Here is a 19650-nt window from a genome sequence, read left to right on the forward strand (position 1 = left end):
GCTTCACTAAGATATCAGAAGAGATCATTTGGAGAAAATATTTTATACAAGCATATGAATTAGTTGTCCAGTTCATGACAAGGTAGACCTAAAAATATTTTGAAAGAGTGAATACGGAAACCTAAATTAAGGGAATATAACTGCTCTGAAAGAACAGTTTCACTTTACGTTGAAAATGCTATTGATACCTTACAAACGGACATTTTTCTGTGTGTCTGAATTGCAGGATTCTTCTGTTTTGATTCTTTGTTCTTTGGACAATAAAATCAAGGTTTGTTTTTTGGCTTTAGGGGCTTGACTCCAGCACAGGCAGATTCCCAGTTCCTAGAAAATGCTAAGAGACTTTCCATGTATGGAGTGGATTTACATCATGCCAAGGTATCGGGGTTTGATTTGGTTTTCAAATAGTGCTTGGTATTAAAGAGAGCAGTGTATTCTTGATTTGAAAGTGTTTGGATCCTCAGTGCTTTCATATGAGCCTTTTATCTCATGATAACTACTCTGTTAACAGCTTTGACATTCTTAAAAACTATTTTAAGTTGAATTTTATTTAATGCGTAGACGTGTGCATCCTAGATAGAATATTCTAGAATATTCTAAGAAGATCTTAAGCATCTGGTTTTTGGATCAAAGAGAGTTGGGGCTATAAAGTGAAGCCTAAAAGAATATGTAATTATTTCTGAAATTCCCCAAGACTTAGAAGTGACAAGTATGGGTGGGAAGAGGTCTTGAGGGGAAGGTGCTTTTCAGAGGCTTTTCTTTTTCATCCCTTTGGATGAGTCAAATCAAAACTGCATTTCTATTAGGATTTTTAATGTAAAAATCCAACAAGCCAACTAACCTTCGCTCCCCTTTCAGTCCCTCCCACAAATCCAGAGTCTCAAATGAGGAAAATTAATGTGTTGTAAGCATATCAGTCATATATATGACTGATTTTCTTCTTTATATATATATTTTTCTTCTTTATATATATACATATATATATATATAAATATATATATACATATATATAAAGAAGAAAACCAAGACTTTAAAATACTGGAGATGGACTCCTACAGAAATTTTATGTGCTTACATTTGCAATTTTCCACAGACTACATCTTGTGTTCTCTTAGAAACACTTGAAAAATATGCTTACATTTTTATTCATGTACATTAAATATGTCTGGAATATTTATTCATTTTCTAATACAAGTGCAGTATGGCAGTTCACTTGGTCTGAAGCACTTCAAGGAACTTGCATACATAAGAGTTTGAGCTTTCCTTTGCCATAGTGAAGCATCTGAACGAACTGCTGTTTGCCAGGGTCCACTTGCAGCTAATTGTTATGCTGGTGAAGCAACACTTAATGACAGTGTTGGCATTTGATGCAGTTGATTTGTTTTTTTGTGAGGACATATGCCATATTACTCTGCAGCAGTACAGTATATCCAGGCCTTATCAGTAAGTGTTTGGTTATGTAGCTTGCTGAACTGGCATCAAATGCTGTCAGTAGCACAGAATGCCAAGAAACCCTGCGTGACAGCACTTTGATTGAAATGATTATGCTGATATTTCAGCTAGCTATCCATTGCTTCCTGCATCTTCTTTGGAATAGTAGGTGAATGTAAAAGATCACTGTCACCAACTTGCTCTGACTTTCTTGTTGGAGAGATCTGTTCTTACTCTCACTTCTTTCAGTATTAGAAATCAAATCATCGGTACACCCACCGTACTTCTCATAGTTGTTGACTTTGTCCTTATTGACAGAATACCTAAATTTCCCAGGACTGTGGTAAGTACAGATAGAGGAGTGCCAAATTACTGGCGTCCAAATCCTTTGTTATAAAATTGTTATACTTGGTCATTTCTTCTTTAACAATCTCAATGTCACGGTCTTTCAAGTTTTAATGTGAAATGAGTCCCATTTGCCTTCTTCCCTCAAGGTTTGCCTGAGATAATTACTTGTTTGGAATGTTAATAAAATGATTTTTATGAAATTGTCTCATACACAATAGGATTCTGAAGGTGTGGATATCATGCTGGGTGTGTGTGCTAATGGACTGCTCATTTACAAAGATAGACTCCGGATCAACCGCTTTGCTTGGCCAAAAATTCTGAAGATTTCCTATAAGCGAAGTAATTTCTACATCAAAATCAGACCAGCAGAAGTAAGTAATACCTTTGTCTTGCCTTTTTTTGTCTGATTATTTCTATACAGCAACAGAAAAAACAGTGTCAGTTTTTACTAGGCATCCTGGAAGGCTTATGTTGGATTCGAGCAGAATTTCAGAGGGTTTTATTTTTGTCATCAGATTCTACCGCTTGTATTAAGCACTTCTGATGATTAATGAATGTGACTCCAGCACTTTTTTTTGGAGGGGGAATGTAATAGATGCAATCCTGTAACTTATATTTAGTGCAGGTAAAGCCAGTTACACTGGCCACGTTTTTACAAAATTGCAGCCCCTAGGGAGAGTCAGCCTCTCTTCCTCTGTGGATATAATTGTTCACTAAATGTCAATGCCGCTAGTTTTATGGATGTAAGCAAAGACCTGAGTTGTCCTGTAGAGAGCTCTAACTTCCTGTTAGCTGCTGCAGAAATATCGAATTCACCTTTTTTCACTTACCGTTGTAAGTTTATGGGAGTCAACGAAGGAGGGAGGTTTACATTTTGAGCACATTTTAACTGGAAAATCTTTGTAGAAAACAAAATGATGAACTCTTTAAAGTATATCCTAAAATGTTTAGGGTAGCTTTTGCTGTGTGAATAAATAAAATATGTTAATGACATTACAGAGCTAAATGGAGGAAAAGGTTTGAATTTATTCCTGAATTATTCTAGGCAAGATATGTACTGTCTGCTAATCTCAAATTGTAATCCATTAAAACTTTAAATGGCAAGTCACCTTCCCACAGCCTTGTATAAAAGCAGTATGACTACCTTATGCTGATACAAAATCAGCTGTAGTGCTTATAAATAATAGGCAAGTTTTAAAGATATATTTTTAAATCTGTCTTAATTTTGGTTCCCAGTTCTCTTAAGTGACCAAAAACAAATTAGCCTCTGCACAATCTTATAAAGCTAACTCATCATTTCTCAAAGCATTTATTTTGTTTGCACACACTTAAAAGTTCACAGAGCAATTCCCAGACCCTGTTTTGTTGAAAAGGGATTTAGTAAAGTATGGAACACTTTCAGTTTGAAATCTTTACAGTATTTTAGTGTAAATAGACTTCACGTGAAATGACAGGAGCTGTGTTTAGCTTAAGTCTAATAGCCAGTAATGCAATACTTACATTGTACTTTTGTAAAACGTATAAACGTAAAACATGTAAAACTGGAAAACGTATGTATAAACAAATATATTTTTGCTAAAAAAAAAAAAGATACTTAATGAAATGGATCAGTAAGAGTGACACTGCAATATGGATTTCAGACTGGTATTGAATCCAAGGAAAATGTGCAGCACAACCTGCAGTATAATTTTTTCATTCAGTTAAAAAGTGTATTGGGCTGCTAATCAGAAAATTAGCAAGGAATGCTGAAGTATTTCTGAATTTCTCAGAAGTCATTAGTACAGATAGGAAGTGATAATGTGTTTATTACCTGTCATGATTAGCCCACCCAGTATAATTATATTAAAAGGCTAGAAACTGGTATTTTTGAAGTCTTACAAACTCTTATGACAGGAGAATTACTGCTTCTTACAGTAATGGAATTATCTGAACTCTGCCTTCCAGTTAATAGCCATGTTAAGGAAATGGGTTAATTTATTTGTGGATTCTTTCCAGCTGGAACAGTTTGAGAGCACTATTGGGTTCAAACTGCCAAACCACCGGGCTGCTAAAAGGTTATGGAAGGTTTGTGTGGAGCACCATACTTTCTTCAGGTAAATAAGTCTCTGCTTCCCCAGTTTTGCCAGGTATGCTCATATCTTTGAAAGGATATGAGGAAAGTTGAGAAGGCTTATCCCCTCTTTTCCCCTACTTCCTCCCTGTATTAACACCTCTTAGACAGAAGACATCCTATGAGTCACTGACACGGAATTACCAGTTCCGAAGGTCTAAAGTACAAATAAGTATCATTTAAACTTTCAGCATGCTACCAGTATTAAACTAAACTAATAATCATACAAAGTATTTACTGAGAGATCTACTTTTCAAAATGACAACCTAGAGAGCCAATAGACAAAATAAGCTGTGGGTTTGACAGTTAATCTTCATTCACTCCAGTTTTTTCAGTATCTTCTGCTGTTTAAATGCTTACAGCTGAATTTTTACTTGTTTATAAACTGGACTGAATTCACAGTCCATTCTTTAAAGAACAGCATGCTATTTATTTATGTAATAAACCCTAACTTAGAATTATAGAATATCCCAAGCTAGGAGGGACCCACAAGGATCATCGAGTTGAACTCTTTGAGTCCCCTAAGGACCACCCAAAAAATTGGACCATATGTCTGAGAGTATTGTCGTTTCATAGAAGTGCTTAAAATTTTCTCTGCATTTTTTCTCAGTAACTGCCAAATGCACAATTCTGAATCAATTATTGAAACTACAGTCTATTTGTCAATGACTACTTCAACAACAGAGTTATTTCTTTCTACTTCCAGCATTGAGAAGTAATTTGAAAAATCTTTTTTTTATAATAGCATAATCTCCATGAAGGAGTGCATGTACTCATGCAGCCTCAGGAGTAATAGATTTAGGTTGAATCTCTCATGCATTGAATAGTCCTCGAATCTAGGTTTCTCATTGTAAAAAGGGCATGTAAAGGATTAAGCTTTCTCCTTCAGTAGAAGGAGAACTTCTCCTTACTAGACTTCTTAGTTAAGTTTATTAACCTAAATAGCTCATCATTCTATATTTCTTCAAAAGTTGAAGTCTGCTTTGGCTGTTGCTGTCTGTATGTCATTTGTGGTAACAGTTCTTTTCTGCAATGGAAAGAACGTTAATGCTCTTCAAATAAATCGTGCAGTGGCCTGCATGAACTATATTTCCTATTTTTACAGTAATAAAATGGACCTAAATGGAGAATAAAATCTTATGGAAGTCAAAAATACTAAACTGAGAAATACCATTTTCAAATATAAAAGTTCTTAGGAGTATTAATATGTATCAGATAATCTTACTATAGAAATTCTGACATAATATAATTAATTGGATTTCATTCCAATCAGAAGTGTCTTTTCCTAATCAGGCATGACACGATGACAAGAATTATGTAACATATACTTCAACCATTCTGTAAAATCCATATACTCCACTGATGTCATCAGACAAAATCCTCAAAACCTTTCATCCTGATTTAAAAACAGTAAAATAAATCCAGCTCTGTTTGTCTCCAAAGATAAACAGCAGAAGCAATTGCTACAGTGCAAGCTACAGTTTTTTTTTCATTTCATGTGTATTGCTTGTGTATACCACAGTAAATTGTATTAAATCTAGATTTACGTTTTTGGTTTCCAGACCTCCTGGCATGCCCTATATAACATTTTAAGATTCCTTGTATTATTTGTTTTTCCAGAATTTCAGTTTTTTCAAATAATAAATGCATTAAGATCCACCTTCTTTGTAAATTATGGGAAATTCATTGAGCATGTGAAGTTATTTATAGAAATTTGAAATGAACTATATTGAAAATGACAACTAAAAGGCACTGGATTTGTTTGTATCAGCTCAGCCTTACAGAATTCCAGTAATGTTTTATTACATTTATAATACATTATAAATGTATGTACATATACATTTATATTACAGTTACATTAATCTTTTGAGATAAGCTTAGTTTGCAACTTTAGACCTTATCCAAAACATGTTTATAATTCTACTGTATGATGTTTTATTTGAACTTTTCAAGATAGTTTTAGTGTCCCCAGTATGTCTTAAAATGACGCAAACATAGTCTTTAGTTACTTTTATGTAATTAAACTTGTAATACCTAAATAAATAAATAAAATGCCCTTAATCAGGAAGTAACTATTTATCTCGTGTTTTCCACATTCAAAGATTAAAAGTTTTTCTCAGCAGGGTGGAAAACAAAAATGGCAGTCAATGCTGTAGCTTTGCCAAGACTGGGAAATAAAGAACAGAAGGAACCTTGGAAAAACACTCTTAGCCTTTTTCCTCATAATGCCAAATATATTCTCTTTTGGAAATAATGTGGAGAAATATATTGGTGACAAAGATTGCATAAGGCTGTTTTATAGATGCAAGAAAAGTGAAACTCCAGATCCTTGTGACTTTGTTATATATGGCCTTAGTGCAGAGGGGTAGACTAGTCTGTCCTGAGAATTGTTTTCTTTTAAAATATATTGGAACCCATTAGGATTCAGGTGCATGCGTTTGCATTGTAGGCATGTGTGATCAGATCCCTCTGGCTAGCACCCTGGCAAAGATATAAACTTCCTTTCTCTCTTAGAGAAAATGGTAGCCTTCTACCTCTTACCATTCTTTTTTGCAAAGTATCTGCAAACCCCCCAGTTTTGCTGAAATATCTTTAAAATGACTGTCAGTTTTCAGAACCCACTATTGGAAACTGCCTAAATATATTCTGGATCTGATTCTACTGTCACAGATACTCCCTGTGCAAATGGTTCAAAAGAATAGAACAAAGTCAGCATCCTATGTCTTTCTGGCACATCTGTGTCATCATAAGTACAATAAGCATGGTAGTTGTTGGTCCTGCTTGAAAGAAGCTGATATTCAGAGAGAGAATAAGACACGGATACCCCATGCTGGATAAGCGTGTATTTGCAGCACTGTTGATTCAGGGGAAACATCAAATACCTTTCTAGAGAAACTGAGGCTGGGAAGAGTTCCTACAGTGATGACTGTTGATCCATCAACAAGGATGGTACTGGGGGATACCCTTAAATTGATCCCTTAAATTCATGTGGTGTCAAAAACTGGTAGAAAATTGCAGGATATCTTGTAGCAATTCTGCCAAACTGTTACTAGGAATTTCTCTGACGTTGACTCCAACACTTAAGAACAAAGATATAAAGATACACATCCAGTATTAATACTACTCATAACTGAATATTTTTTCCACTCTTTTCATGATACTCCTTTTTTTCCCACTCTCCTTATGTACAGCAAGCATCAATTTACACAAATCTATAAACCGCAAAGTAAATACAGTGGGGTTTGAATCTAGCTTATTAAACTTCTTAGCGTTGAGTGACAGTTCTATATCCATCTGAGCCTTCCCCCCCCCGCCCCCCCCCACCTTCATTCAGTCTGCTATGCAGCTTTGGGACACCATTCCCTCCCTAACTGTGAGGAGTAGCAGCTGCCATATTGGTACCTCTGAATACGCGGTGTGTATGGTTTCTTCTGCAAGTAATGTTCTAAGGAGAAAGATCTGAGAGGTATGCCACATAAACCTGAACTTGCCTCAGCTATTCAGAAAAAAACACCATTTAATCTAGATAGTATGAGAAGATCAAGGTTTTGCTTAGTTATACTGTGGAAAACATGGTAATTATCAGCAGCACTTCAACTCTAAATGCAAATACTAAATAATACTCCTTGTTTTAGAAGTTCTTCTCAGATTTTGATAAAATCACTACTTGAAATGCACAAATCATGCCTAGTGAACTAAAGCTGCAATATAATAAGTACTGTTAAAAGTACCTCATTACATAGATAAAATAAAGCCTTTACAGTTGACTTTATCCATGTTTGCTTTTTAGACTTCTATCACCAGAACAGCCTCCAAAAGCAAAGTTTCTAACCTTGGGTTCTAAGTTTCGCTACAGCGGACGTACACAAGCACAGACACGACAGGCTAGCAACCTCATAGATAGACCAGCTCCGTACTTTGAACGCACTTCAAGCAAACGTGTTTCCAGAAGTCTTGATGGAGGTATGAAATATGACACATTTATCCAGTGTATATTGTGTTGTCACTCTGATCTGAGTGACATTTAAAATTGTTGACATTGTGAATGCCTAAAATATCAATTGACAAGTTTGTCAATTTCTGTTTCTGATGGATTGAGTGAAGAGTAGTTACTTCTGTTACTTATATCAATAACATACTATATCAACTTTTTGGTTAAGCAGTAAGTTAAGGTACTGCCTAAATTGTATGGTACTGCAGTGAAAATATGGAGGATTCTAAATTGGACATATGCTTCAATACTCCAATCTGTTTTACTAGATAGGCGTGCATTGTATGCTGTTGATTAGAATTGTATGGTCAGTGGCATTTTTGGGACCCTGGATTGGCCTGGGTGTGTCTCTCTATTCCAAAGTAGAAAAGGCAGAGCAAGTAGTTCCTTTTGGTTTTGTATAATTTTATTCAGTGTATTGCCATTCTGGTGTGCTTCTTAGTTACTTCTGTGTTCAGCCCACAAGCTTTCTGTTCAGCTTGTACGAATATCTAAAATGTGTGGTTACTGATATTTGGTCTCTGACTAAACAGAAATACCTTCTGATTTTCTTTAATGGAAACAGACAAAACAGACATACTTTGCAAAGGCAAATATATTATTAGTAGGATGTGCAGGAGACATAGAAGCACATGCTTTACTCTAAATTACTTTTGAAAGATACAACATTAAAAAATCTTTATAAAAATGAGTTTGACTTAGATTCAGGCATACACAACTTTACTAGGATAAAAGTGAACTGTAACAATGATGTGAGTTTAGCTACAATTAAGCTGTTAACTTTGCGTATTTCCTCCAGAAATGTATTACACAGAATATTTTTACTTCTCTAAATCTTCGTTCTCCCGTACTGGGGCAAATGAGCAAAGGACTCTTATTTGGGAAACCTACAGTTTGTTACCATCTGGAGGCCTAAGCAAAAATAAGAGGGAAAAATGTGTGCTCTATTAGCTTGTGATGAGTTGCTAGCTTCTGATGAGTCCTTGTAGAAACCAAAAGACACTACATCAGTACAAACTGTCTGATTCAGTTTGTTTAATTTGGCTAGAAACAATTGCCCAACTCTCAGGGATTACTTCAGCAAGTCTTTCAGGGGATCTTTTGTGCTGTAATATTTTTTAAACTATCATGCAAAATCAAGTCCTGTTCTTCCTTCAAGCAGTAGTCCAGATGTAGGTCATTCCTCGAGTGTATATTTGAAACTGGAGAAATCCTGGAAAGTGTACACTGAATCCCTGCCTCTTCTTTCTGGACATCAGCATGTCCAGTACCACTGTTCCTCCCAAGTATCTGCAGTTGAGTACTTCATCTCTCTGAGTTAGTCTTAATACCCTCATTGCACCCCTGCTTGAGGGACCTCAGCATGCTGGAGAAATGGGCTTAAAGAAACCATAATGAAATTCAATAAATATAAATGCAGAGCTTTGCATCTGAGGTGGAATTATACCATAAACCACTACATGCTGCAGGAGCGACTGCTTTGAAAGCAGCTTTGCAGAAAAAGATCTGGGGGCTCCCAGTGGACAAGCTGAACGCGAGAAAGCAGTGTGTGCTTATAGCAAAGAAGGCCAGCTGTCTATTGAACTGTATTAGCAAGAGCGTGGCCAGCCCATTAAAAGTAACAATTACTTACCTCTATTCAGTACATTGTGAGACCAAATGTATAGTTCTGTGTCCACCATTGGGCTCCCCAGTACAGGATGGGCGTTGATGTACTGCAGTGAGCCCAGTGAAGGGCTACCAAGCTGATCATGGAGCTGGGGGCACGTGGTATATGTGGAGAGGCTGAGAGACATATAGTCCTTCAGCTTTAAGAAAAGGGTGTGGGGAAATATCCATGTTGACATACAGGGGAAGGTACAGAAAAGATGAAACCAGACTCTTCTCAGAGGTGCCCAGCAATAATACAATGGGGAGTGGATGCAAGTTTGAGACACAAGAAATTTCAGTTAGAAATTTCAGTTAGAAATATTTATTTGTTGAAATATTTATTTTCAAATACTTTGGAAATGCTCACAAGTCCCTGAGCAACCTGGTCTAATTAGACCTGCTTTGAACAGGGGGGAGGTCAGGCTAGTTGAACTCCAGGTGTTTTTTCCAACCTAAATTATTTTGTGATTTGTTAAGTTACTCTTGCCCTTGTGGAACTTGAGAGACATATGCCCAGGAAGTGCTCTATTTGCCATCCAAGAAGGGATCAGAAGCTTAAGTTGCAGACTTGCTAATTAGAGAATCCCTGAAAGCATAACATTCAAAATTGAACATTTGCCATTAGGAGGCCTTGGCTTCTCAGCAGTTTAACTGAGAGCCTCTGATGTGAATCTGGCTGAGACTGTTATCAAAAACCATATTCCTCAAAGATTCTCAAAGAAAAGCTTTTTTGAACTTTGTGCGCTTTGGCTTTGTACAGTCAAGACTTCAGGGGCATATGAATGTTCTACAGAAGATTGCTAAACAAATGAAGTTTATATCAAAGTTATACTTAGTAAGGCTGCTTAACTTAATGAACTCTTCTGTACTCCATTCCTACTATTTTGACCAAGCCAGCCATCCTTATTTGGAAAAGAAAAAAAAAAGCCATCCTGCTCTGAGCTGAATCAAATAAGAGGGGATATCCTGGTTTTGGGTAGGATAGAATTAATTTTCCTCCTAGTAGCTGGTATGGTGCTGCTTTGGACTTACAAAGAGAATAATGTTGACAACACACCAGTGTTTTAATTGTTGCAGAGCAGTGCTTCCACTAAACCAAGGACTTGTCAGCTTCTCACACTGTCCTGTCAGTGGGTCACCTGGGGGTGCAGCAGGAGCTGGGAGTGGACAGACCCAGGACAGCTGGCCCAAAGTGGCCAAAGGGATTTTCTGTACCATATGGCATCATGCTCAGAAAATGTATGGTGTTGCTGGCTGGGATGGGAGGTACCAGCTGCTCAGGGTCAGGCTGGGTATTGCAGGCAGGGACAGTGGGTGGTGTGCATCACTTGCTTTTTACATATTATTATTTATTTTTCTGTCATATTATGTCATATGCCTTCATCTCAATCCACAAGTTGTTTTTTCCTCCTGATTCCCTTCCCCATCCCAGAGAGGGATGGGGTAGGGTGAGCGAATGGCTGTGTGGTGATTTGCTGCCTGCTGGGTTAAACCACAACAGGGGAAAAAAACAAACACCATTCACTCTCTTGTTTGATTACATTGCATGAATATATTGAATATATATAAGTGAATTTTCCCCTTCTGTTTTTTGCAGTCATGTAGGGAGGAAAGGTCTTACTTTCATTAACCTGTTGTTCCCGTAGTACTAAAAAATGTGAAAAATGCTAAGATTCCACAACAAAAATACTGTGACAGCTATATGCATAGATATTTCTATGTTGTATTAACACAGTCCTTTCAGTATAGTGAATCTCCACAGTCACTTATTTCTATGTTTTGTTATAGTGATTAACACAGTCCCAAGAACAGTATCTTTAAACTGCTATCTATGAGTAATCTGAAACTTGATAATTAAATACCTACTTGATTTTGATTTTTTTCCCCCCTTGCATAGTAAGCACACATTATGCGACAAGGGGACATTGCTGTTCACATCAGTGCAGTAAGAACAATAGACTTCGTGTAAAGCCAAGAAGCTGAAAACTATTGTGTCACCAGTAACTAGCCTGTATTCCTCATTGCAGACATCACCATGAAATCATTTTAAGTCTTGAAAACAAAACGTTCTAACTTATTTCCAATTAATGCAAATCATTTGATTCCCTACTAGCTCCTATGGGTATCTCAGACCAAAGCCTGCTAAGAGACTTCCCTACTACAGGAAGGCCGTCTGCAGGAGATAAAATCATTGACCTTGAAGCTGCTGGGCAGGGCAAGTTGAAAGAAGGTGGCAGAGAAGATGATGTGAGCCCGCTCAAAACTCCACAATTAGAGTTGACTCAGGATGGAAAGGTATGGCTTTCTTTCACACCAAGATTATTTGTTCATGTGGTGTGTGTGCATGTGCGGTTATTTAGTGCCTATCACTTCTAAGCATCTCACAAAACACCGTATTAAATATTCGAACAAAACTGTCAAGTATTTTGTGTAGGTTTAATGTGAGTATATATAAGGAAAAGTGAAGGCAACCTGAGTTTCTGGGCTTCTTTTAGTGCTATAAATATAACTTGAAATTTCAGGAAGCTTGACTGAGTTCTGGAAAAATGTTTCAAAGGGCAAAAGGTACTTTATTCAATTCCTTGGTTTGTTTAGATGTAAAAATTGTTAGCATATCCACAGTTCTGTATGTTATATGAATCTGGGTATAATGGCTGCTTTTAAGTAATCATAAGTGACAATCTTCTTGTTTTAGTAGTAACTACAGAATTATTTCATCCTTTAAAACACTCCAATGTTGATTTGAGGTACAGGTTTATATGGAAAGTTGAGTATTTTGGTCTGTTTGTTGCAAACAACCATTTACTTGTGTGTTGGAGTTACTGTGGAAGTAGATCAAAAATTTGAACGTAGGTCATGTAGGATTTCATGTAAAAATTTCCTTCCAGAGTGTCGCCTAAAACCTTGGAGTTATGTGATATAATCTGCTGCTCTTCTTTCTGCGATATCACTTCTTTTTTTCTGGCAGTTCGTCATAGATTTCTTCCATATTTAAAAAGTAATTTTGTTTTCACACATTTTTGGAAGTTAGCCATCCTTTTGATTCCTAGGGTGAAGTTTGGACTGCTGAGTTTATCCATGCATCTTACATGTTCCCACTACATTCAAGTGTAGGAAGGGAACAAATATGGTGCCATTTTTGTTGTTGTTTGCTAGGTAGCTGAAATGATTTTGAATTAGTCTAGGAAAAGGCACACACAGATCTTTCTGATGGGAGAAAAATGGTTAAATGACCAGTTTTTGACTTTGGGCTTGGTAAAATGGTGTTTCTCCCTTGTTTCCAAAGTGGCAGTATCTTTTAATCAAGAAAAGGGAGGAAAAAAAAAAACATAGTATTTTGGGAAGTTGTTCCATGAAGCTGATCAGTAAGGTTTTGTTACACATGCCAACTCTGAACAGCTTTTTTTTCCCCCTAAAGCTCTCTTTAAGTCTTAGAGGAAATGGTTACAAACCTGAGAATCGGTGCCAGCTTGTCTTTCATGTACTGCACTGTCCCCTGACCTTTCTGCCAAAGCTTTCAATGTCTGTCTGCTTCCATCTGCTGTAAGTGACTATTACAGTTCCAAAGTGCACAGTTCTTTACAGCAGGAGAACAAAATGTTCATAATGGGTTTAGTTTCATAATCCATAAAATAAACAAGTTGACTGTTTGTAAAACAGAAAGGGATTTCTATTTTTATCTGGTATTTCTATTGCATTAGTAGAGCTATCCCAAAGTATTAAAAAAATATATATATATTAATAATAATCACTAACAAATATTTTTTTTCTTTCTCCTTCTTTTTGTGCCTACAAACTTGCATTTTGTTGTGCTTTTGTTTTCCACTGTGCACAGAACTTGTTTCTTTGGCTCACTCACATACACCCACCATCGCTACCCATCCATTCTGTGTCATCCCATCTCACAAACCTGTCACCTATCCCTGAGATGGACATGCTTTCAGATATTTCAGAGGAAGATCCCCTTGGGGAGCCCGTCCTTACCATTCCAGACATCTTGGAGTGTAATTCCATGAGAGAAACACCAGATCATAATAAAAATAGAATAGGCTCACCAAATAAAAACTTTGAATCTATGAGAACTCCTGCTAGTCAAGTCCCCCCTGCTATGGAGGGAAAAATCTTAAAAAGTGACTACAAAAACACTGAGTTGTGTGTCTCATTCAGCTTTATCAAATGCTTTTCTTTCAGTTTCCGCTCGCTGCTTGATGAGGATGGTTATATTAGTTTTCCTAGCCTTCCTGATGTTTGCATCTCTTTCCTCCCACCTGGCCTTCAGCACTATGTTCCTATAACCTCTCCTTCCTTCATCCCCTCTTTTCTCCTTATCTTTGTACTGCTTCTCTCTGCTTTCCAGTCTATTCCTCTTTCACTCACATTTTCCCTTCCTCTCGCTCTGTCCCTCTGCTACCTGGAGCCTAAGCCGACTTCATTCAGTGCCTCTTATGACAATGACCTGAATGACAAAGCAGAGGAAGAGGAGGTGTGTAATTCTGTTGCTTAAATGTTGACACTGTGCATAGCTAGTATGCTAGCTCTCCAAGAGGCTTCCTCAGTTTTATGCGCTGACAGGGATATATGTATGTGTGTGCCTGTATAAACGTAAGTAGGCACACACACAAACATGTATCTATCTTTCTGACTTCTCTTGTTTGTGAAAAACTGCCATTAGGGGATTTCTAGGCAATAGATAGCTGGGGTTTTCTTGTTCGTTTGTCTTCCTGAATTCATACAGCATGCATAATTTCATTGTACTCTAATGATACTGAGCTACATATAGCATAGCTTGTAGTTCAAAATGTTAAGGAGCACATAAATCTGAATACTGGAATTGCTATTACTAGGTAGTCATTATTAGGTAGTAACAGTAAAAATTTGTGCTATTTGCACTATCAGTTTGTGTGTTAAAACGCATGTCTTCTGAGCGCATTGATTTCATAATGCGCATCTCAGAAGTTCTGTTAAGACATGAAAAGTGAAGTTCCTTAAAGCTGAATTAAAAAAAAGTCAATGCTTAAAAATCAGCTTCTTGTTGTTCTAGATTTCAGATGTTTCTGCCCTACAAAAGGGTTTGTTCAGTTGTGTCTAAAACATTAAGTGCTTTCAGTAATCTCTAGCAGTAGTTAATGTGGAGACTGATTTGATTCATTAGCTGGGATTGTTGGTTTTGTCTGACTAATCACCAAAGTCTGAACTTTCTTTGAAATACGCTTTTAAAATTGCTGTACAGGAGCCTCTTTCACGCTAATGCATTGCTCTGATCATCTGGAATAGTTTACAAAATGCTTCCTTTCCCTGTATTTGCTGTGCATGTTAGAGCAACAACATCATGCTAGAAAAAGGTGGTTTATTTTGATCTTCAAAGGAAATACAAAAATATTATAGAACCAAAAAAGGGGAGGGCTTGTTCAATGTCACACTTAATAAAGTTGTTTAAACTGATTAAATCAATACAATGTATATATTACAAAGATGCTAAATATGACATGAAAACACGAATCTAAGTTTTATAATGAAAAGACTAAAGACTTTCTTTTGTGACATAAATCAATCCATTCATAAAATAAACTTGCAGAAAATAGAATCACTTGAAAGCGAGAAACAAATATATGGTATATATGATGGTATTTATGCATTCACACAATAGAAAATGCAACTGTACATGCAGTATGTAAACCACTCTTCAGATGTATGTACTTGCACAGTGTTGACTTTTCCTAAGATGAGCAGTTGGTATTTGTACGTTTGGGAAGGCTAAGTGGTGCTTTGCTTTTTAAAGAATGCCTTTCCGTAAGCTGCTGCCTACAATACTTGTAGGCAATGAAGGTTAGCTATCATTTCCAAGAGAGTTAATTCCAGTTTGAGGTAGAATATATTAACCTATAAGAGGGGAGTTGAGAGGCTCAAATAATCAAAACACAACAATTACGACAGATTGTAAATACATTTAGGTGTGTGAGTTGAATCCTAGACTGTTTAACCAAAATAAATCATGTATTAAATTCCATTTTACCATCAACTTGTTGTAGGTGTTAAGACTTTTTGCCATAGAAATTATACACATCATCTTTTTCCATTACACATTCTTAAATATCCGAGATAACACTGAAAAGTACAGCAATGGAGGGACATAGCGTGAAACTTCCATTTTTCATGCCACATATTACTTCAGCCATTCTCCAACAACATAGGTGAAGGAAGACCCAAGTCGCTTAATAATTTCAACCTTTGGGGCCGAAACGGGAAAGGTCTGTAAATATAGCACGCTTTGCAGCATTTACAAAGAGATGAAGCCTCTTATTCTGTAATGTTATGTTTATTGATAATTTATAATGTTCTTACATTGGAGGAACCTGAAGAGGTGAAAGCACAGCAGAAGGTGCATGGTGGTTTTTTTGTTTAGTTTGCAATCAAATCTGGCTGTAGCTGACTGCCTAGTTAGCACCCTAACTACATTTCATTTCTATGGGTTTTTCTCTAAATACTGCCTTTTCACTGTATTGTTTTATTTCCTGTATTTGTCTGATTTTTTTTAATTTATTTTTCGTATTTTTGTACTGGTACATCTTATGTTTATTTTGATTTGAATTTATTTTTTGTGTGACTTAATTTCGCAGAGCAATTCCTTGAGAGTAGACGGGGAAAATATTTATGTCAGACATAGCAATTTAATGTTGGAGGTTTGTATATAATATAAGAAACACCTTCCCTTTTCATGGGCTGCCAAGTTGCATGGGATGGGAGGTCACCTGCAGGCTGTGATGAACACAGTGCATGACATGCATGGGGAAAACCAGCTTGGAAGTGTTGCATGTTATGATTCTAGTTTGAGTTTTTAAAAGTTTTAGAAAACAAAACAAAACCTTCCGCTTGAATATTGAATGTGTATTTTTGCTAGATGCTTTAAATGTGGCAACTGGGAATAATAGCCCTATTTAGATAAATCAAACACATTAGACCCATTCATCATCCTAAACAGGGTTGGTTTTTTTTATACATTGCTATTTCATGTGTGTATCTTCTGTTGAGCAGGGTTTCTGGTTTTCACCAATTAAGTTTTATCAAATGTGTTACCTGAATGAACATAAGGCACAAGCAGTGGTAGAAGTATGGAAAAACTAATTCTGGTGCTGACATGCAAGGATTTTTTAGGAGCTTTGAGAAACATATGTAAGGATCAGATCTTTAAAGTGCAAACTTAAATGTTTTTGTTTGCTTTTTTCCATTTTTTAAAAATGAAAGCATTTCTTGCTCCCTAAAAGTTCGTTCTTATTGACAATGAGCAAAAGCAAAGAGCTTTGAAGAGTACTTTAATGTGTATTACTATTATTTGCCACTGAAGTGGAGATTTTTATTTTAAGAATTTCCATATAGTCTGTAAATCTGGAGTAATCTGTAGATATAATCAGTATCATAACTTATCATTAATAACACAAGCTAGTAACTGAAGAAAATACAGAGAATCCTACTGATGTCTTTAACTTAATTCATCCAAATGGGGCTATAAACAATTCCTTTTGTCACAAACTATCTTTAAAAAAAAATCATTGTTTTTGTTTGGTAATAAGGTGGTGTATGGATCACAGTAATCAAAACTAATACTTTTTTTTTTTGGCTTTTCGCAGCTTTTGATAACTATTCAAACTTTGCTTGTGTATAACTTACTAAAGCACTGTAAGTGTACATTGCGTAACTTTGCTGTGATCAAGTCCAGGAAATGTGCCTTGTGTCAAGCCAAAGCAGTTTTTAAAATTGTGATATGAGAATCGTCACTAGCTTCAGTTGTATAATGGAATATCCTTTATATAATGCTTCAGTTTGCTCTAAAAACGACATTTTAGGGGGATGTATTTAGGATTAATAAGCAAGGGATACTAATTTAAAAGTGAAACATTGGTCCTGTAAAAATACTAACCTAGTGAATTGCCAGAAGGTGGTAAGGTTCTTAACGTGGAAAGTGCGTATCTGAAGATTCACAGAATTAAGAAATATTTGCAACACCAATAACAGCTGGTGTTGAATATACAAATTCAAAGACATCAGAAATTAAGCTTGTATCGGTTTAGGATTTTTTATGACTTGACAAGGGTTTTTTTGATCCAAATTGCTCTCTCTTAGCCTCAGTGGGTCATAATAAAATAGAATTTGACATTGATGGTCTGGTGTCCCCTTTGGTGCTTGCCTAAAAAGGTAAAAAAGGTAAATTACCTGTTTGGTAATTATATGCACAAAACCCACCCATACTTAACATCTGCATCTATCTGTGGTTGGATTGCCAAATGTGGAAAAGACTGATAACAGTCTTTAAGTCTTTAAATCTGATTTTTCCAATATGTCTAGGCCTATGTGATAGGCACAATGAGGCACAATGAAGTGAACCAGGTGTTAGTTGCTCACATATTTGGCCCTGTGGTATTGTCCTCACAGAAATAAGTATTTTTCGTGGAGCTTGTAGCATTAACAGAGATGCATTTTCATAATGCTCCTTATGTTATCTTTCTTACAGCTGCCTTCAGGAATGTTACTTTTGCAATACCAAAAATATCTGCTTAGAAATTAGATGAAAATTGCTTAGAGTTCAGCCCAAAAGCACACAATCATTGGAAATGACTAGCCCTTTGAATCAGCAATAGTTTTGTATTTTGGATGAAATTAGTTCTCTCTTAAATAACCATACACAGCATTATCTTTCCTTAGCATTAAAATCTGGTAGTAGTAGTAGTGTATTAGTGGCCACAAACAAAACCTTATGGTCTTAAACTTCTGGATTTTAAGGTGCTCCAAAGAAGGCTAGCTCTCTAAACACAAGGCACTTTCCTTGATTTGGTTCTTTTTTTCTTTTAAACTGTTAAGTTTGCCTTTGTTGTCGTGTTTTGTCCTACTTTGTTTTACGTTGCGGGTTGCTAGGACCTGGATAAGACCCAGGATGACTTACTGAAACATCAGGCTAGCATTAGTGAGCTCAAGCGCAATTTCATGGAATCCACACCTGAACCACGCCCAAATGAGTGGGAAAAGCGGCGTATCACACCTCTGTCCCTACAGACACAAGGGGTATGTCACTGCAGATGCTTGTCCGCATGCATTTTCATACAACCCTGTAGACAATAGAGTAAATGCATGTTATCCTTTACATCCAATCTTTGTTTGGCTAATGTAATATTTGTTTATACTTGGTATACATTAACTTTTTAACACTTCCATTGGACCTGGCTTTAAATAATGTGTGGCATTTTGTTCTCCTACAACAGTTGGACTAGAATCACTAGAGAAAGTTGGAAGCACTGGCAACATTTTGCTGTTTTAAGGACAGCTTAAATTTCACTGATTTACACAGATGTATGGAGTTAATTTTTCAGTGACAGTATAACTTTTCACTCATTGTGTCTCCTTAACTCTTCTTAGCAGCCTCTACATAAACAGCTGTCTGACCTGTGTCATTTGTGAAGGACTTTACGCAATCATTTAATTTACAGTGTTGACTTCCTCAGGACGTATTTAGTGTATTCATTAAAATTTACTCACCTTAATCTATAAAAGTCTGTAAAAATGAATTTACCTGTTTTTTCTCTATAGTTCCTTTGTGACTGAACCTTGAAGCAGTAGTTTGGAAAACAGTTTTCCAAAAATATCATCCTAAATATTTGTCGGAAAAAAAAAAAAAAAAACACAAAATACCCAAATAAATTGCTCTGGCTGTTCTTACACTTTTAATTTTGTTACTTCATATACTTCTTCTGTAGAGTAGAACAGCAAATCAATCCTCAAAAGCAATTAGTTTATCTTCTATCATTATCCTCTTCTTTCACTGCTATACCTACCCCTCCCCACTGCAACAAAATTATTCCTCTCATCTTACAGTATTACATTAATATCTCTGTAGTGATATATGCATAGGTACAAATTTTCAAATATCTGAGATGCATTGTCTTGCTCAATAGTTACGAATATCTTTTTGGTTAAAACAGGCATTTATATAAAAACGTAACTTAATTTTTGTTCGTGTGCATTTTCTCCATTGATTTTTTTTTTGTGTTGAAGTTGAGGTACTTTGAAATAGCATTCTTTTATCCTTGATTTTTTTTCCCCTCACCTAGTATGTTGTGTTGTTTTCAAATGG

At 36.2% G+C, this 19650-nt stretch overlaps 1 protein-coding gene across 17 annotated transcripts in view; it reads left to right on the top strand.

Annotated features, from left to right (window-relative positions):
• The window catches only part of EPB41L2 (erythrocyte membrane protein band 4.1 like 2), a 107898-nt gene that overhangs the window by 71674 nt on the left and 16574 nt on the right, over nt 1-19650 (top strand). For 13 of the 17 annotated variants that reach the window (XM_027454514.3, XM_072036006.1, XM_072036007.1 and 10 more), the window contains 7 exons: nt 291-378; nt 1998-2150; nt 3775-3872; nt 7680-7852; nt 11644-11825; nt 16148-16210; nt 18438-18584. In XM_027454514.3, the coding sequence (XP_027310315.2) occupies nt 291-378; nt 1998-2150; nt 3775-3872; nt 7680-7852; nt 11644-11825; nt 16148-16210; nt 18438-18584 (904 nt within the window). Of the gene's footprint in view, nt 1-290; nt 379-1997; nt 2151-3774; nt 3873-7679; nt 7853-11643; nt 11826-13947; nt 14026-15879; nt 15910-16147; nt 16211-18437; nt 18585-19650 lie in introns of all 17 variants that reach the window. The other 4 variants (XM_027454522.3, XM_027454524.3, XM_027454529.3 and 1 more) reach the window with 2 other exon arrangements.

This window comes from Anas platyrhynchos, chromosome 3 (assembly GCF_047663525.1).
Source record: "Anas platyrhynchos isolate ZD024472 breed Pekin duck chromosome 3, IASCAAS_PekinDuck_T2T, whole genome shotgun sequence".
Taxonomy (NCBI): Eukaryota; Metazoa; Chordata; class Aves; order Anseriformes; family Anatidae; genus Anas; species Anas platyrhynchos.